This window comes from Perca flavescens, chromosome 24 (assembly GCF_004354835.1).
Source record: "Perca flavescens isolate YP-PL-M2 chromosome 24, PFLA_1.0, whole genome shotgun sequence".
Taxonomy (NCBI): Eukaryota; Metazoa; Chordata; class Actinopteri; order Perciformes; family Percidae; genus Perca; species Perca flavescens.
The window spans coordinates 11,378,807-11,396,486 of record NC_041354.1 but is presented as its reverse complement, the minus strand read 5'-3'; the positions used below and the strand labels follow the sequence as shown (position 1 = coordinate 11,396,486).

The window sequence follows — 17,680 nt, the reverse complement described above, 5'->3', positions numbered from 1 at the left end:
ACTTTACAAGCTATCAATACCTTTAAACAGTGTGACGTAAAAAAATAAAAATAAATAAAAATAAAAAAGTCTACATAAGCAGTCAGACTTCCTGCTACTGAATTTTGGACGAGATAAAAAATATATACACCAGAGACAGAGACGGCACTTGTGCGACGCTCCCTGACTCCAGGCAGTTTCAAGGGACCCAAACTGGGCGTTTCTTTGCCGCTTCTTTTACAAAAAAGTTTTGCTGTTGGGCAAGTTTTCACTAACATTGGCTATTACAAAACAACCAACGTAGTGTTAACCTACACATACACTTGCTGGTCAATTGTAGCAAATATGGTGCTTTTAACGTTATGGTCGCATAGTAAAGCACTGTTCAAGGGCGTAGACACCATTTTCTAACGTTAGCCGTGTAAATGGTGTAATACATGTCTTTAAGCAGTATATATTTACTATAATACGATCGGTGCGGCTAACTCGCTAACTTTTCAGTAACTTTGTTTCACACTACTCTAAGGGATCATCGTCAAACTTGCAGACGCCAGGAGAGGGAGTGTGATTATGCACAGCCATTCGCTGACTGCGCCACTTTAAGTGAAATGGGAAGCCTTGAAACCTCCATGTTTGTATCTTGAAATTGCGAGCGGAGTTGAGCACCATATTGAATCAAAGTTGCCATCTCCGTGACAAATGTTTTCTAAGTTTCAGACTTCAGACTTTAGCGGGTAGGCTATCCGAGCGGACAACAACATCCGAGGTGTAATGGACGTGTTGTAGGCAACTTGTTGCGAACTTGCGATGTTTCCCAGCGCGCTTCGGCTTCGTTGTCGTACATGTTAAGTTGGTTTTTAAATGCACGGAGTCAGCGAACAATCTCTAACTTTCAAAGTGTGAGATCAGCACTCTGGACCAGACCTGGATGTGATGGACAATCCGTCCTCAATAATCTCCCAAATCAGCCGGGATGAAGAGGGAAATAAAGCCACAGCAGAGAGGGGTAAGTGTCTTTTATTTTTTTCTCCCCGCTTGTGTTCATGTCAAAAAAAGAAAAAGAAAAAAAAAGTTGTGCTGCTCCGTGAGTCTTGGAGTTTACGATCCTCGATTTAGAAACCGCACCGTAATCTGCTTTACTGCAACAACTTCTGCACAATTAGAAATCCCACTGTTAGGACAGTTGTCTGAAAACAAGTCACAGCACAACAACTGTCACTGTTTCCCACTTCTGCATGGATTATGGCTGCGGCCTTTTGGCCTGTGATGAAAGTAAAGTAAATGACGTTTAATAAAAGAGAAAATGTCTTCACAGTCACCCACTTTAAAATCCTTTTATAGAATATTATAGGGATATCATTTGCAGCATAGCAATATAAAATATTCTCAAAAATGTGTGTTCTAATGGCATCAGTGTGATAATAACATATTACTTTTCATACTGAGAATGTGTGTGTGTGTGTGTGTGTGTGTGTGTGTGTTTTTTCCTTCATCTCCTCATATCTCTTCCTTGCTGTCATGGCTCTGAGTGCTGTTTTATTTTATTACAATGCCACTCTGTTGACCTCCTTAACTAATAATGACAGACCAGTGAAATTCAGATTTGGTCAATGTATCGCTGTTTTCACGAGTATGCATTTCTGGCACCACCACTGTACTCAAGCCAATGAGATGCCACAGAGTGTTTATGCAGGTTACTGAATAACCCGAGTGACCTGTCAGTGATCATCCCTGAGAAACCGCTGCTAGTCTGTTTCGACAAGGCCAATTTCTAGTTTCATCTCCAGCCTGCATAATGTCACATTTAATGCATGTTAGTGATACTGGAATTTTGTCTGGAATTAAAAGACTTACACACAAAGATATAGTGTATATAGATTATGGGCGGCTGAAAATGTCAAGCAGTGGCTTTCTTGTAAATGTGTGCTAGCATAATTTATTACATAACCTTGTCCTCCCCCACACACACACACACACACTTTGTGAACATGCATACTCCCCCACTGAGGCATGCAGCCACTGTCTCAAAACAGCATGTTCTCTTCGTCCCGCCTGAAGAGACTCTGACATAATAACTTGTTAGCTTTATTAAGTCATAAAGTTCTCTGTGGTTTCAGGTTGTGTTCAGAGGATCTTTTACAGTTTTGTTTTTTTGTACTTTCCACGCCGACAAAACCTTCTGGTGAACAAAAGTACTGATAGTGTCAGATCTGTGGTTTTATAGCTTTTGAGAGCTATACTTTGGCACATGAGTGACATTTTAAAAATAATCGTGAGCCTATTAGTTGTCAAAACGAAGTCTACAAATAAATGTCTAATCATGCAAGGTCATCTTTGATGTGGTAAGTAAGGGTGGCGAGTGAGCATTTCTCAACTTCAGGACTGAGCAAGCTGTTGCTTCATAGGCTGACCGAGTAAGTTGAGTTAAGTTTGAGATCTCTGCGACTGATTGTGGCTGTTTTTATTTGCATTTTTTTCCTACAACGAGCAATGTTGAAATCCAACATAATTTCTTTATAATCCTTTCAGAACTCCATCCATTAAAGACAAGAATACAAATAGCTGTTCCATACTCGGCTTCACATAAGCTGACATGATGACTCTTTTAACTGCATTTCAGAGACCCTGGGTCAGACTATACATGTTTTTGAGATGTATATTTATTAGATCATCTTAGTGTCTTTGTCTCCGCGTGATACGTCAAGTGAAAGATGCAAATATACTCTAACTGTCACTGGACAAATCCAGCGTTTGGTTTGTTTTTGATTTACCACTCCTTTACAAAAGGGCAGCATTATTCTATTTGCTGTCGGGTCAGTTTATCTTTTACCACTAATTCTAGTGTTGTAGCTTCTCTAAGCCGACCGCAAACCACGCTGGTACATAGCTCATATATCAGATCGTTAGTCAAACAGGCGAATATCAGCATCTTATTGTAACTCAGGTACAACTATCCCATCTAAATTACAAGTCTGCATGAAACTGCTCCTTCTTGAGGCACTTTTTGCATTCTTTTGGCAAGTACAGTGTTTCCTTTTTAACTTTTAGAGGTTGATGATTTCACCAAGCAATCTAAAAAGTTCCATTAGTCTGTTTTACTGGAGAGTTTTATTATCACATGAGAGTTCACAGGCTGTTTTGAAATAAACCCTTAAAAATAGTTGAATTCTTGTCACTGATTAAGGCGATTTTTGTATTTATTTTTTGGTTTGAATCTGTCAGAGATCATATAGCAGCCACAGAAAATGGTCAAATTTACAATGTGACTAAAGCTCAGCTCAGCCGTCAAAAAAAAAGGCAGAAATTATTAAGAGTGAAAACGTCGTTTACAGGAAATTATTCACACTGTCAGGCTTCAAAAATGGATCCTGGGCTGATAAGATGATCTCATAAGGCAAGGCATCTAATCACGAGCGCTTGAAGTATGAATTATTGTCTAATGTCACGCAGAGATAAAGCAACACTGAACCGTTCATTTTCAGTAAGTTGTGCGATAGGAGATAACACGTTAACAGGTAGGCATTTCTGTTTTAAAATTAGGTTGGAGTCCAGGTAGAGATGCATTGAATATTCTGGTATTTTATCATTTGACAAATCAAGAGTTTGCCTCAAGCCTATACGTGCTTTTTCCTGCATTATTTAACGGTTGATAATGTTGGTGTAGTGAAAATGAAAAGCAGCTTTAAATATGTTTTTGCCCTGAGCAGACTTTACAGAGACTTTACACAGCACTAGACATCAGGCGACTGCTTGGTCTTTGTTTGAAGCCAGATCTGTTGGAGGGCTGCTAAAAAGTCACAACTTAAAATACTGCAAAATCAAATGCTACTTCTTAAATAACAGTGTATGACACTTTTATTTATAGGCAATATATTCGTTAATAATTGTAGCATTTGCACATTATGCACTTTAAAAAAAAAAAAAAAAGATTGTCTTCAGTTGAAAGAGCTGAGATAATGGAAGGAATACAGCAGTTTGAAGTGCTTTGATGCCCCAGAGCTGACACCAGTACTGAAGATGGGCACAATGTCCCTGTATAGTAGGGGTGTGAGTCCTCACTCGCCCAACGAATCCATTCGATATCCCGATGCATCACGATGTGTCACCTCCTCAATATTAGATATTGCTACACGTGGTTTTCATCAACAAATTCAAGCGGTCAGATATATACAGTATTAGTCTCGCTTTGCCATAACTTCCTCCACAGCGCTGCGGAGGAGGGTCTGGCTAGCCCACACAGCATTCCCGGGATGGGAGAAAAACATGCTCTGGTTTATTGGCATTTCTTAAAACCAATCACCGTCGTCAAGGGCCATGGAGCCACGGTGCCGCTGGAAAAATCCCTTCGGGAAGGAACTCGTTTCGGCGTGTGCGTTCAAAAGTTGTTTTTAGCCGTGCAACAGAAAATTCTGATTGGACAGATGGTCTAGCTAGCTGTCTGGATTTACCCTGCAGAGATCTGAGGAGCAGTTAACCAGAGTCCTCAGAAATCCACCGCAGTTAAAAATGCTAACACAAAGGAAGCATTAGGTAATGGCCATCCGGTCGGAAAAAAAGAACATACCGCGGAATTTCCGGAGGCAACGGGGCAATCCCAGTAGTGGAAGGTCTTGGATATAGACTACATATATATATGAACTTCCCTTTTTTATTGCATCTGCTCATGAAAATGACACTTCCTGAATGTAGCGGATTCTGAACACAGCAGGCAACAGACAAAAGGCAAAAACAAAACAAAAGCAGCAACCTGGAAAATAAAGGACCATAATGGATTATGGTCTGTCACTGCCTTGGTGCAGAACAGTCTAGGTCTGCATCGCGATGCCTCGATGCAGTGATGAATTTCAACGCCCCTACTGTTTAGCACATTGTAGAGGGCCTGGGTGTAAGGGTTGGAATCATCCAAACGCACGTCAAAGGAAGTCCTATTTTGAATTTGACCCGAGAAGCTTCGATAAATATTGTTTCCGTAGTATCAGCCTCTGGAAACGTATGTTTTAAGTATTTGAAAATGCGAGAGCTAAAATTGTTAAAAATCTGTTTTGATTTTATAATAATCGTTATGGTCATTTTTCAAGCAAAGATTCAAGATAATGTCTGGTTCCAGCTATTAAAAAGAAATATGACCACAGATTACATGAATGAATACTTAATCAAACAATTGATTAATTAAGAAAATAATCAGCAGATTAACCGCTAATCAAAACAATAGTTACAATAGGTAACAGTAGTCGCATCCCTTTTTAAAAATGCAGCCAAATGTGGAAGTCTCATTCTTCTATGGTGCTTTTAACAGTGCATGTAGAAACATATTTTAAGAATGACCCGATGAGCACTGTTCTAGCTGGGAATGAAATGCTTGAGCTTCTTCGTGCGCTCCTTCCTTGTCATTTACATAATTACCTTTTTTTTTTATGAATTAATACACCCTGTGTTTCCTGTTTTTTTTCTGGTGTGTGATGAAAAGAAAACATAAATATTGAAGCTAATGGAAACCTGAGGGAACAAAAAAAATACATGGGAGTGAATGCTGGAAATGATATGGACACAAGGGAGGTAGTGAGAGCACAAGGGAGTGAAAAAGGAAACAAAGGAGTGAAGAGGCCAATGAGTAAGGACATAAGGGAGTAGATCAAGTCATAAGGGACTGAATAAGATCCTTTTTTATTAATTTCCCAGCTAAGATGTGACCAATTCACAAATGACTTCCTATTGCTGACGTTGATAGCTTTTAGGTGGTATTTGGAAAATGAGGCTACATTCTTCGGATGACCTTTTTATTAGTCGAGATCAGAGTTGTCTACGACAACAAAAAATGGAAGAAAGCACTCAAATGGATAATAGTATGTCAAGCCTACTCCTGCGACACTAAAACCCGATGGCAAGTAGCTTCCTCCGCTGATATCCGTCTGTTTCCTCTTCCTGTTTTGGCCTGAGCGTGGCAGAGGCCAGCGGAGGGTCAGACGGGGTTTGAATCCACAAATGGAGTAGGAGGGAATGGCAGAGACGCAAATGAATGGAGGCGAGAGAGACTCACAACAGAGGTTTGTGTGTTGGTAACACAGTCACGTTTAGACCCACAGAGAGAGAGAGAGAGGGGAGTACGGTGCACAAAGAGACCGAAACAAAGTCTAATACGAGACAGGGAAGTGCGGAGGTTTGTTAATCAGAGATTAATGGGACTGAGAAATGAAGCAATTGGGAGTTTCGGCTTGACAAACAAGTTGTGAGAGCAGAAATAATCTCAATGACAGACATAAACTTTAGTGGGAATGGCTAAAGAACCGCATATTCTGGCTCAATCATTAAACTGGACACGGTGAAGCCGGAAATCACTAATACCACCTTTTTTAAATGTATGCCTCCTAAGAAGTTGTCTCGGTCAGCCAGTTAGTCCGCTAACCTTTCAAGATATCGTCATGAAGATAAAATAAAGGAACGAATGACAAAAATAACTCATTGCCACATACATTTTGAAAACAAATATATATTTGAGACAAGCTATTTTTGGGGTTGTTCACCTTTTGCCTGTTACCTCAATTGCTCCACCCGCTGAGTTTTTTTTGTAGCCTGGTTAACACCAGACCCACGCTCAGTTGTAACGGAGAGTGGGCCAAGGGGGTAAGCTTCGCTTCAGAACTCGAACCTCCTATGGCGCCATTTTGATGCTACAAAGCGATCACCTCCCGTTAGCATTCCGCTGACTCCCATTCATTTTGACGTCACTTGACAGCGAATAACTTTTACATCTGAGGCGTTTTAAAGACTCTATTTGTCCATTGTTTATTTCTAAAGAAACACGATAATGTATAAAAGGCTCCATTACCTTGTACCTCACGTTATGGCTCCGTAGCAGACGTTTTTGTAAAAATAGGCTAACGATTGTGTCATAACCAAGTGACTTACTGTCGCATAGTAGAGGAATTACCGCAGGTAGTTTCAACTTACATGAGCTGTTTAGGTTTAATTACTGATGTTAACCAGCATGTTAGTTAGCAATAATTAGCCTGTGCCCATGTTATCTCCTTACATATACCTACGCTCTCCGTCTCTGTAAGATTGGGAATGATTGAGATTTCTCTTGGCACAGCTACCTGAAGACTTCCAACTTTCAGACACGTTGCTCACGTCACATTTACGTTGTCTCTCTCAGTTGGAGGCTGCTCAGTAACGCTAGCGATCACAGGAAAAGTGCTTCTAATATCCTTCACTGGTCTCCGTCCAGAGACATGGGGTGTGTTGCTCCATTTTATATATACTGTCTATGGTCTGGGCAAGGTTCATTCGCAGCTCATTTCCAAAGGGGAGGCATCACCAACAGACGCCGCTCAAATGCCTCTGTGCGCATTTGATGAGTCCTTCAACCAATCAGACCAACGATCCGGGTGACGTAGCAGCGACAGCGGCATCGATGGGTGACACTTCGCTTCGGTGGCCAGCTTGTTGAATGTAAACAAAAAGCTGCTCGCCGTCGCTGCGCTATTGTCATCAAGTAAAGCCCGCCTCAACGGTTGTGATTGGTGTAAAGCCCGCCTCAGCGGTTGTGATTGGTGTAAAGCCCGCCTCAGCGGTTGTGATTGGTGTAAAGACCGCCTCAGCGGTTGTGATTGGTGCCTCGATTGGAAAAATTGGAATTGGGCTTGAATGGGCTCTTGGCCAGACTGACTTGCAGAGCAAATCTCAATAATTTGCTAGAAGTTCGTCAGGGTTTTCCCCAGGCTAGTTTATTTGTATTGCACTTTTGAAGTTGACAACACGAACTGCTTTACATCACACAAATAAAAAAACACATTTAACAAGAAGTTTTATGATTAAAGCACAAGAAAACACTGCCAAGGATGAGCTTTTCTACCTAAGTAGTGTAGAAAGTCTAAGTCTTCTAAGTGCACAGTTCTTCCTTTCATACCACAGTGATTACAGAGATGACTGGCTGAGACTTAAACCCTCCTTCACCACTTGCCAAGTTTGTCAGGGTAATCATATGTTTGGCAGGAATCAGCTAGAGCTTTTGTTATGTTGTTTAAAAAAAAAAAGTGGCCAGATCTGAAAATAAAGTGTCTTACTCGTTCCAGATATAGGCTATACCGTAGTTAAAGCTGCTTTTCAAGGTGTTAGTGGTTGTCTTGAAGAAAGGAAATCCTCGTCCTCCCTTTTTAATTTGTTGTACTAACAACAACCCACTTTGGCTTCAGAAGTTGAGTAGATGTTGCTAGACATACACGGATTATAATGAACCTAGTCTCGCGTTGCCGGAACTTCCTCCACAGCGCTGCGGAGGAGGGTCTGGCTAGTCCACACAACATTCCGGGATGGGAGAGAAACGTTCTCCGGTTTATTGGCCTGTCTTTAAACCAATCACAATCACCGCGGGCTGCGCATTCCGCTGCACACAGCCATAGTGCCGTTGCAAAATAGCCTCGGGAAGGAACTTGTTTTGGTGGAACGTGTGCGGCAACGGAGCAATCCCGGAAGTGGAAGGTCGTGGATATAGACTAGAATGAATCTAAAGTAGAGGTTTAAAACTGTCTGAGCAGTTTGGTTGCAAAGTATTGGGGTTTTCATACCAAGCTAATTAATATCAATCATCATCCTATGTGTTTTTATAGTATTTTATTGACTAAAATTGTTGTCAATGGTTAACTTTTATTTTGTTGTTGTCTTATTGGAAATAGACTATTTTCATTACCTGCTAACTGTTGTGTGCAATGTGCATCATTATTGCTGTTAAGAGGGCTAACTTTAAAAAGAAGTACCTTCGTTTACAAAAAGGAATAGAAGATAAAAACATCTGTATAAGCTAAGGGCATATAGTGTTTATCATGCATTGTGCTAACTTCTGACCATCAGTCTTATCTGCCCTGTTCTCATGATGTGTGTATGATGCCTTTTTATAATGCTGTTAAAAGTGCTCAATGTTGCATTGGTGGTGATTGAGGCTGTTTGCTGCTGATGTCATCAGAGAGTTACGCAAGAGCTCTTGGCAGGGACTCCAGAAGGGTTAGTGCACATGACAAAAGTATGAGGAAAGCTGCTGGATGTTCTTTTTGTTTTGTTTTTACTGTTTTCTTACATTCACTGACAAGATGGCGCCATCAGTTAGGTGGCACTTTGCAGGAATTAGGCGGAAAATACAGGGATTACAGCTTAATTCTTTACTTCTTTTTTTTTTAAATCCACCGACTTTAGCTTCTCAAATGAAAGGATTAAGCTGTATCTTTGTCATATGTGATCGCAAACTGAATATATTTGGGTTTTGGTCAAATAAAACAGGGAATTTGAAGATGCATCCTAGTGGTCCTGGTAGTGACTACGTAGAATCAGAGGTTTTAAATAGAAAGTAAAAGAAAAGAGATTGTAACGTTTTTGGTAAGCCAAATATGTAGGCCTGTAACACTTATTACATAATCGTCTTAATCGCAATTTTTTTTTTTTTTACATAATCGCATTTTTCTTTATTTAACCACAATTAATTGCTAACACAAGCTAAGGTCCTAATGGGTATGAATGTTGATTGTCAATTGTATGTTCATTTAAAAAGAAAAAAAAATTACATTTTATGATGATTTAAGAGGTGTGGTTTACATCATAGGCTGTATACCTGTGCTATTACATTATCTGGCTCACAGAACACGGAGTACGTTTGATACAGGTATCATGTAAACAGCATATTCCGATTGGATATTCCAAGTAAGGCCTTTTTCCAAATATAGCATTTTACGAATAAGACGTGGGATATTCTGGTATTATTCAGGTTTTAGAGGTTTTATTTGGGAATATGCATCTCAATCTGTTTTTTTTTTTGAAGAATATTTTTTGGGGCATTTTAGGCCTTTATTTGTATAGGACAGCTGAAGACATGAAAGTGGAGAGAGAGGAGGAACGACATGCAGCAAAGGGTCGCAGGTCGAAGTCGAACCCGCGGCCGCTGCGTCGAGGAGTAAACCTCTATATATGTGCGCCTGCTCTACCAACTGAGCTAACCCGGCCACATCAGTCTGGGTTTTAACCGCAGTTTATGGCCTTTAGTCAGTTTACGGCTTATGGTCAGCTCTGTGCGTTGCTACGGTTGCCATAAACAAACCAACCAGCCAACAGTTTGCAGGGCTGCAGACCCGATAAGAAGGAGAAACACAGCTACCTTTAAACATTATCAAAGACTTGGATATCAACAGGTTTTTGGATATTCACACACATCGCTACGCCGACCTTTTCAACAAGCTGGTTGAAGAGATGAAAGAGGGACGCTGTGTTCGTCCACCGCCGCTGGTGAACTTTGAAAAAATCCTGTTTTGCACGGCTACATGTAAACGGGAATATTAGTGGAATATTCACTTTCATTAGCCATGTAAACAGCTTAGTCTGAATATATCGTATTTTTCGGAATAAGGACAAAAAACAGAATATTATGTGCATGTAAACGTATGTGATATAGCACAAAGAAGTATCCTGGGATTCTGGAAAAAGTCATACATAAATAAATTACTTTTTTTTTTTTTTTTTTTTTAACTGAAAGAGACAATTATATTGTTAATCTCAATTACTTTTGAGACAATTAATTGTACAGTCAAATTTGAAATTTGTTACAGCTCTATAAATGTGCAAGGTATTCCCAAAGAAAATGCAGCTTGGTGACCTCTTCTTCCTCTGCAGGTTCTTCACCCTCTCTGTCCTCCAAGAAGCCCAGGGGCAGAGGCCTCTTCTCCAGCCTTTTCTGCTGCCTGCGTCGAGACCAGCCTGAACCCCCACCAGTCAACAACAACGCCCCTCTGCTCGTCGAGGAGAACGGAACCGTCTCCAAGGTGTGTTTACCTTCGTCTCGTCCGGTTGAATTTTTGTCCTGTTTTGACAGCAGTGGAAAGATAACATCGCTGTGAAAGCCAGAATGTAACTGCTTACTTTCTTCTCTACTTTGTCATCTCTCAAATATTGTTCATGTATTGCTGGATTTTGCCGTGTCCAGGTTCAAATAAATATCATTTTGTGTTTTTTTTTTCTTTTTCTCAGAACCAGGTGAAGCCACTGCTGCCTCCAGCAAAGTCAAAACACTCTGGAAAGATCTGTGTGGTTATAGATCTGGATGAGACATTAGTTCACAGCTCTTTTAAGGTGAATTTTCATTTCATTACAACCAGCTACGTGCAAGTCCAGCATTGCCAATGTGTTCTTTAAAGGTCCCATGGCATGAAAATGTCCTTTTTATGAGGTTTTTTTAACATTTAATATGCGTTCCCTCAGCCTGCCTATGGTCCCCCAGTGGCTAGAAATGGTGATAGGTGTAAACCGAGCCCTGGGTATCCTGTTCTGCCTTTGAGAAAATGAAAGCTCAGATGGGCCGATCTGGAATCTTCTCCTTATGAGCTACAGACACAGAAATGGCACATCCTAAGCAAAGCTCATTGTGGGACTGGCTCTAGTGGCTGTAATTCTGCACCAAGGCTGAATTTTAGGAAAGAGACTTCAGATACAGTATAAAGTCTATATAAAAGCATCCAAAGAGCACCATGTCATGGGACCTTTAATTTTCCTCCATCACGCAGGGACTTTTAAGATCTAGGATATGGGCTTTTTTTAAGAAAAAAATTGCTTTAAAGCACATTGTTGTCCCCTGTGATCACATTACATCATGAGATAAATATGTTATTATTAAAAAAAAAGGTTTAAGGTCCACATCTCCACATCTGGTTGTTGTTTGCTCTGATGGTGACATTTCCGTAATTCCTGTTGCTCCCATTGCTGGCGAATGCCAAACCCAAACGAGCTGGTTCTCAAACTCAAATAAACACAGTCGCTCCTCCGTGCACACACACACACACACTCACACACACACACACACACACACACACTGCAGACTGTTTGTCTCTACCTGCATCTCTGTCCTGCAATAATACCACAGTCATATAAGTGTAAGTGTGTTATAAGTGAGTAATTTCGTAAAACAAGCCTCCATTCCCAGTAGTAAACAGATTTTCATGTGATTTAATGTTGTCGTTCACCCTGCAGTAGAAAACCTTCTGTATTGTTTTTTGTAGAATCATCTTGTTTGTTAAAAATCAACTTTTTCTTTCTGTCATTCCAACAGCCTGTAAACAATGCCGATTTCATTATTCCTGTGGAAATAGATGGAACAGTACACCAGGTAATGTTGGCATCGCACTCCCCACTCGATAAACTCTGCAAACAATGTCCAAACTGTAAACTTGTTGTCATCTGCCGTCCTCTTAACAGGACAGCGCTTCACTCCCCCCCCTGTGGTTGTGTGATAGCAGGGCTCTCACGGTTTGAATTGCTGAGTGTAGTAGACGCTGTCAGCGTTTTTGGAGATGGCTGCAGGGTTTTTGGAGATGGCTGCGTGGAGATGGATGACATATCGTGGGTCTGGGCCTGATTCAAGTAATCCAGGATAGGTTTGTTCAGACAAGCACAGCCTATTCCGGATGACTTGGTTCAGGAACGCTACCCTCAGCCGCCGACACCACAGAAAGGAAAAAACAAATGGAGAAACCTCAAAGAAACGAGTCCTGGGTTTTACTTTTGGAGCCAAATGCTTATCTGTCTGTAATCTACTTATAGGAGTATCTTATTTGGTTTTCAATGCAAGTCTACAATGCCTGAGATTGTAATATATGGGCGAGTAATTTGCATTAGTCCCAATTTGCACAGATTATATTAAAAGGAAGCGTCCTACAGTAGTTCCTCAGGCAGTAAAGGTTTGTAGAAACATGTTTTTTTTTTTTTTTTTTTTTAGAAACATGTTTTAAATGTATGCTATGCAGGAACCTGGTTTAAAACATTGCTGTGTATTCCAGGTGTATGTCCTGAAGCGGCCCCACGTCGACGAGTTCCTGAAGAGAATGGGAGAGCTGTTTGAGTGCGTCCTGTTCACTGCCAGTTTAGCTAAGGTGAGAAACTACTGCACTGAGTGTAGAAAAAAAATCATTCAATTTGAATTTGCAGGGGTTTAAAAAAAAGTTGCTCTAAACCGTCCATTTCATTTATTTATTTTGTTATCGCTGCAGTATGCAGACCCCGTCTCCGACCTCCTGGACAAGTGGGGCGCTTTCCGCTCCCGCCTCTTCCGTGAGTCCTGCGTCTTCCACCGAGGGAATTACGTCAAGGACCTGAGTCGACTGGGTCGCGATCTAAACAAGGTCATCATCGTGGACAACTCCCCCGCCTCCTACATCTTCCACCCGGACAACGCGGTGAGTTGAACACACCCAGTACCTGTTGAGTCACGGCCGTCACCGTGACGTCGTTGGGTGGAACAGCAAGTTGTGGAATGAATCCTCCTGCCTGAGAAAGTCCCTAAAGCCAGTGATGGAGTGTAACTAAGTACATTTACCAAAGTACTGCACTTACGTACACATTAAGGTTTCTTCCCACTTTCTACTTCTACTCTGCTACATTTCAGAGAGAACTATTGTACGTCTTACTCCTCTATCTGACAGATTTTGTTACTTTACAAATTAAGATTTTTACACAAAAAACACGTAGTTTATAAAATACAATGTTTTATTTTAAATTCAACTACCCAACAATATAACGGCCTACAAGTCCAGCTGAAATCCGCTTTATTTGCCATATTAATGCCAGATTATACAATGCTCACAATGGGCTTACTCATACAAAACAAACAACAAAAACACACAATATATACACACTATAAACAGAAACTATATTGACCGGTTGAGGCAGTAGTGCAAAGTGTGCAGGAGTAAAATCATTTTTATGATAAATTATTATTTTAATTATGGAGCGAAGTGCAAAGGAATAAATAAGTATTATGTTATTATATAAGTATTATATTACAGTATGAACCGCTCTGAAATAGAGTGATGAATAATAAGTGGAACCAGTAAACAGGTGCTGATTAGAGACAGTGTTGCTGGGTTATTGCACAGGAATTGAACCTGACCCTGTTCATCAGAAGTCAGCTGTTCATCAGAGTGATGGCTTGTGGAAAAAAAAAAAAAATGATAACCTTTCTCCCACCGCTGCCTAAAGCACACAAGCTAGTTTCTTGCAAAAAGATTCAACAATGCCGTCGGGGCGCTCGCTGACCACTTTCCCTTTCATCCAGGTGCCCGTGGCCTCGTGGTTCGACGACATGTCCGACACCGAGCTGCTGGACCTCATCCCCTTCTTCGAGAGGCTGAGCAAAGTGGATAACGTCTACACGGTCCTCAAGCACCAAGGGGCCGCGAGCTAACGGTGTTCGACTTCTCATCTCGGCCCCGAAACAAAAACGGCGTACAAAACGGATATACCCACACCGGAGAGGGGCTCCAGCTCCAGCACCAGCTCCAGCACCAGCTCCAGCACCAGCTCCAGCACCAGCTCCAGCTGTCACTGCCCATCAGAACACAGACTGCTTCACAGCTGACTGAGCTTTTTACCTTCCCAGTATCAAGCCAAGATCCTGTTTAGGGACTTTGATTGCGTCATCACTGCCACCTCCTGGTCAAACAGAAAAAAAAAACTGTAATTTGCCTTGTAACTTTCTCCCTATCAGCCTTACCATGAACCAGCCGATGTGAGCGAATGGATGGATGCATGAGTTTTTTTTTTTTTTTTTTAAGGACATTTCTGCGGTGTCACAAAGTGCAGTTAATAAAGCAGTAGCAATGAATCCTGGGTACTGGACTTCTCATGGATTCATCAGTCTGCTCCTGCAAATGATGCAGGGATTTGTTAAGCAGGAATCAAGTGGAAAGGATATTTTTTTTTTTTTTTTGAAAGATTTACATGCAAATAAAGTCGCTCAGCCTAGTCATTTCATCATTGAAAGAGCAGATGGTGTATGCGTGCTGTAGATGTCTTTTTTTTTTTTTTTTTTTTTTTAAACGTTTTTGGAATAACATCATCTTTGTCACGCACCCTAATGTTGTGAATTATCACACTATTTGTCGGCAGTCAAAGCACATGTGATCCTCGGCTGTCATTTTAGAGTTTTTAGAGCGACGTGATTTTCAATAATCATTACAGTATTACGAAAGAATCTGATCAGAAAAAGTTGTGATCAGGAGTTGTTAAATTCACTAATAACAAAATGACTGGACAGCACTCTGCAAGTACAGTCTATTTTCTATAGTACAGTCCTCCCTTTTACTGTAGTGTAAAAAAATTTGATTTTAGCACAATTTGTATACTCTGCTTACAAAGCAGCATTGCATAATAAATGGGATACTTTTTTTGTTTTTTAGATTATTTAATTCTTGTATCAAAATAGGTGGGGGCAAAAAATCCTTTTGCTGCAAGAAGCAATACAACTTTCTGAACCCTGAGGCAATAAGTTGGAAAATCAGTGTATACCAATAAAATCCCTTTTCTTTTTCTTCATTGGTATAGACCAAAAACAATAAGCCATATGACAAGCCAAGTAAGACACTAATATGAATATCGAACCATCTGCACATGACAGTGATAGAGCAGCTGCTTTTGTTGTTTCGGATGCAGATTTCCAAAGGTGGTTTAAAAGATTGATGGAGAGCCGGAATGCAATGTATCTGCACCCGGATGTCAATAGATATTATGACCCCAGAGACAAGAGGGCCAGGATGGACTCCTCCTATGGGTTCTGTTCCTAGACACAAAACTTGAATTTCTCACAGCATTTTTACAGACCGTATTTGATATGGTAAGAGACAGTTGTATGATGCAAAAAAAGGTTACAGTGTGGTTTGTCGGTTGGGTTTTCATAAGCTTCAAAGTACAATGTTTTCTTTCTTTCTTTTTTCTACGCGGTACACATAGGCTGTAAAAAAATAAATAAAAAAATTCAGGACTTTCTAATGAGTATGCTGTGTCTGGTGAGGAAACCCACCTTTTGAAAACAAAAGGTGGTTTAATTCGGTCCGGATTTAAAGGTGAAATCCACTCTGAACTGGTAATAAACAGCTGTTGGTGATTTATTTTTGCACCTCTGGGTCCTTTTATGGTATTTGGCTGGGTGGTGTTATTCTGTTGGATTGACATGGCGTAATGTTGATATCATTCTAGCGCAGCTACGACGGAGTTTAGCAGATCCGAAACGTGAACCGCAAATGTCCAATTTTCTTTTGTGTAGTTGCCATTTCACATAGACCTTTGGAGAAATAAATCCCAGAAGAGGCAGACATAGTCACAGTACTACTCATTATTCATTCAAGTTGCCAAAAAAAAGGCATTCTGGGAAATAGAAGTTTATCAAAAAATGATTTGAGGGTGGAATTTTCCCTTTTTTTAAACACATTGATCACATGCTGGCCTACACATTGAATCGGTATTGTTTTATTAGCGCTACATGGTGATGTAGGTCCAGGCAGTTCTAAGGAGCAGCGTGGCCTCTGGCAGGCCTCTTGTTATCTCCCTCATATGCGTTGACAATACCATGTGTTGACTGATGAATGAAACCGTGGATTTGACTAAGAGCCTCCGTAGCAGCCTTGTGATGCGACTTGACCTAGATGAGGCAGGGGTGACCATTAAATCCACCATATTACGAGCTATTACATTATTTGTCTATGTTTAACAAATTCTTGTCAATCAAATGTTCCGGTTTCTTTGATTTTCTCTAATTTCTTTTATTTTTTTGCCCTGATACAATATTTGCAGCTAGTTTTCCAAAGGGGACACATTATTATAAGACCTGGGTTGGTGACGTTGCATATCAATAAGTAATATTTGGCTCAGACAAACCAGAAAATGACTAAAAAGATAGCATCTTACTGTTGAAATAAGTATGATGTTATTATACAATTCTTTTGTTGGAATTCATCGTCAAACAGGAGTATTTATAGGAACATTAAGTCGTTTTGTCAGTCATATGATTAGTTAGGTAAAACGAGCGTTGTGTCACTACGTGGGCCCATTCACTGATACTGTATTTCTCACACATTCAGTAGAAATGTATATTTTGTTTTGCACAGTAATAAAGCAAACAAATTGTCATTAATATATGGAATATTCCTGTTACTGTACTCATAATTGATTAGATGTATCCTAATTATTTTTGACCATTTGTTTTATCATACAAAATTATATATGGACTGTTATGTAATAATGCCTCCTTTTTTTCATAAATGAGAAATTGTCCAAGTGGTGTTTTGTTGATCATTTCTTTTTTCCAAACATATCGACAGGGAATTGGATTTGTTAAAAGGTGGTGCAAAAACCGGTGTTGTTACAATAGATGTTAATGGACTAATTCCATTAATTTAAATCATTGTCTGCAAATACTGACATTAAACACAAGTTGTCTTGTTGTCACTGAAATTAAACCGAAGCCTTAATTCTGTTGATAAAGTTGTGTTTGTGGGTCTGACCCAAACCTGAACCACAAACTACTGGAGCCAAGCAGAGTTTGATGGCACCATCGCATGCTGGGAGAATTTGGGGCGAAGCTGACGTGTCCGGCACATGTGGCTTATGAACCCTGGTCTCCTTCCTGCCTTCTATATGTATGCTATAACTTCTATGTGTCTGTTTTTATGAATTTTGTTTCATTTTATAATTTGGATGACAATCTTGGAAATGTCCAGGTATCTCCCACCCCTGAGTAATAGCTGACCAGGATAAGTCGCTGGTTCAATACTCATGAGGTCCACTTCATTAAGAGGCTTTACGCCCAATGTCCTGCATTTCACGGGAAATGTATTTCTTGCCGAAACCCAACAGTCCCTAACGGAGGAGGTGGCATCAGCCCTTCACCCAGGAGACTGGT

At 40.4% G+C, this 17,680-nt stretch overlaps 1 protein-coding gene across 1 annotated transcript; it reads left to right on the top strand.

Annotated features, from left to right (window-relative positions):
* Positions 1–166: 166 nt before the first annotated feature.
* LOC114551111 (carboxy-terminal domain RNA polymerase II polypeptide A small phosphatase 1) lies at positions 167–17,226 on the top strand. Its single transcript, XM_028572198.1, has 7 exons — positions 167–985; positions 10,630–10,778; positions 10,984–11,085; positions 12,059–12,115; positions 12,786–12,878; positions 12,996–13,181; positions 14,060–17,226. The coding sequence occupies exons 1-7, from the start codon at positions 913–915 to the stop codon at positions 14,186–14,188; spliced, it is 789 nt and encodes a 262-aa protein (XP_028427999.1). The 5' UTR covers positions 167–912; the 3' UTR covers positions 14,189–17,226.
* Positions 17,227–17,680: the final 454 nt, after the last annotated feature.

Coding starts and splice junctions, on each gene's coding strand:
- LOC114551111 (XM_028572198.1), top strand. CDS start 913: ATGGACAATCCGTCCTCAATAATCTCCCAAATCAGCCGGGATGAAGAG. Junction 11,086..12,058: donor TAGTTCACAGCTCTTTTAAG/GTGAATTTTCAT, acceptor TCATTCCAACAG/CCTGTAAACAATGCCGATTT. Junction 13,182..14,059: donor TCTTCCACCCGGACAACGCG/GTGAGTTGAACA, acceptor CCTTTCATCCAG/GTGCCCGTGGCCTCGTGGTT.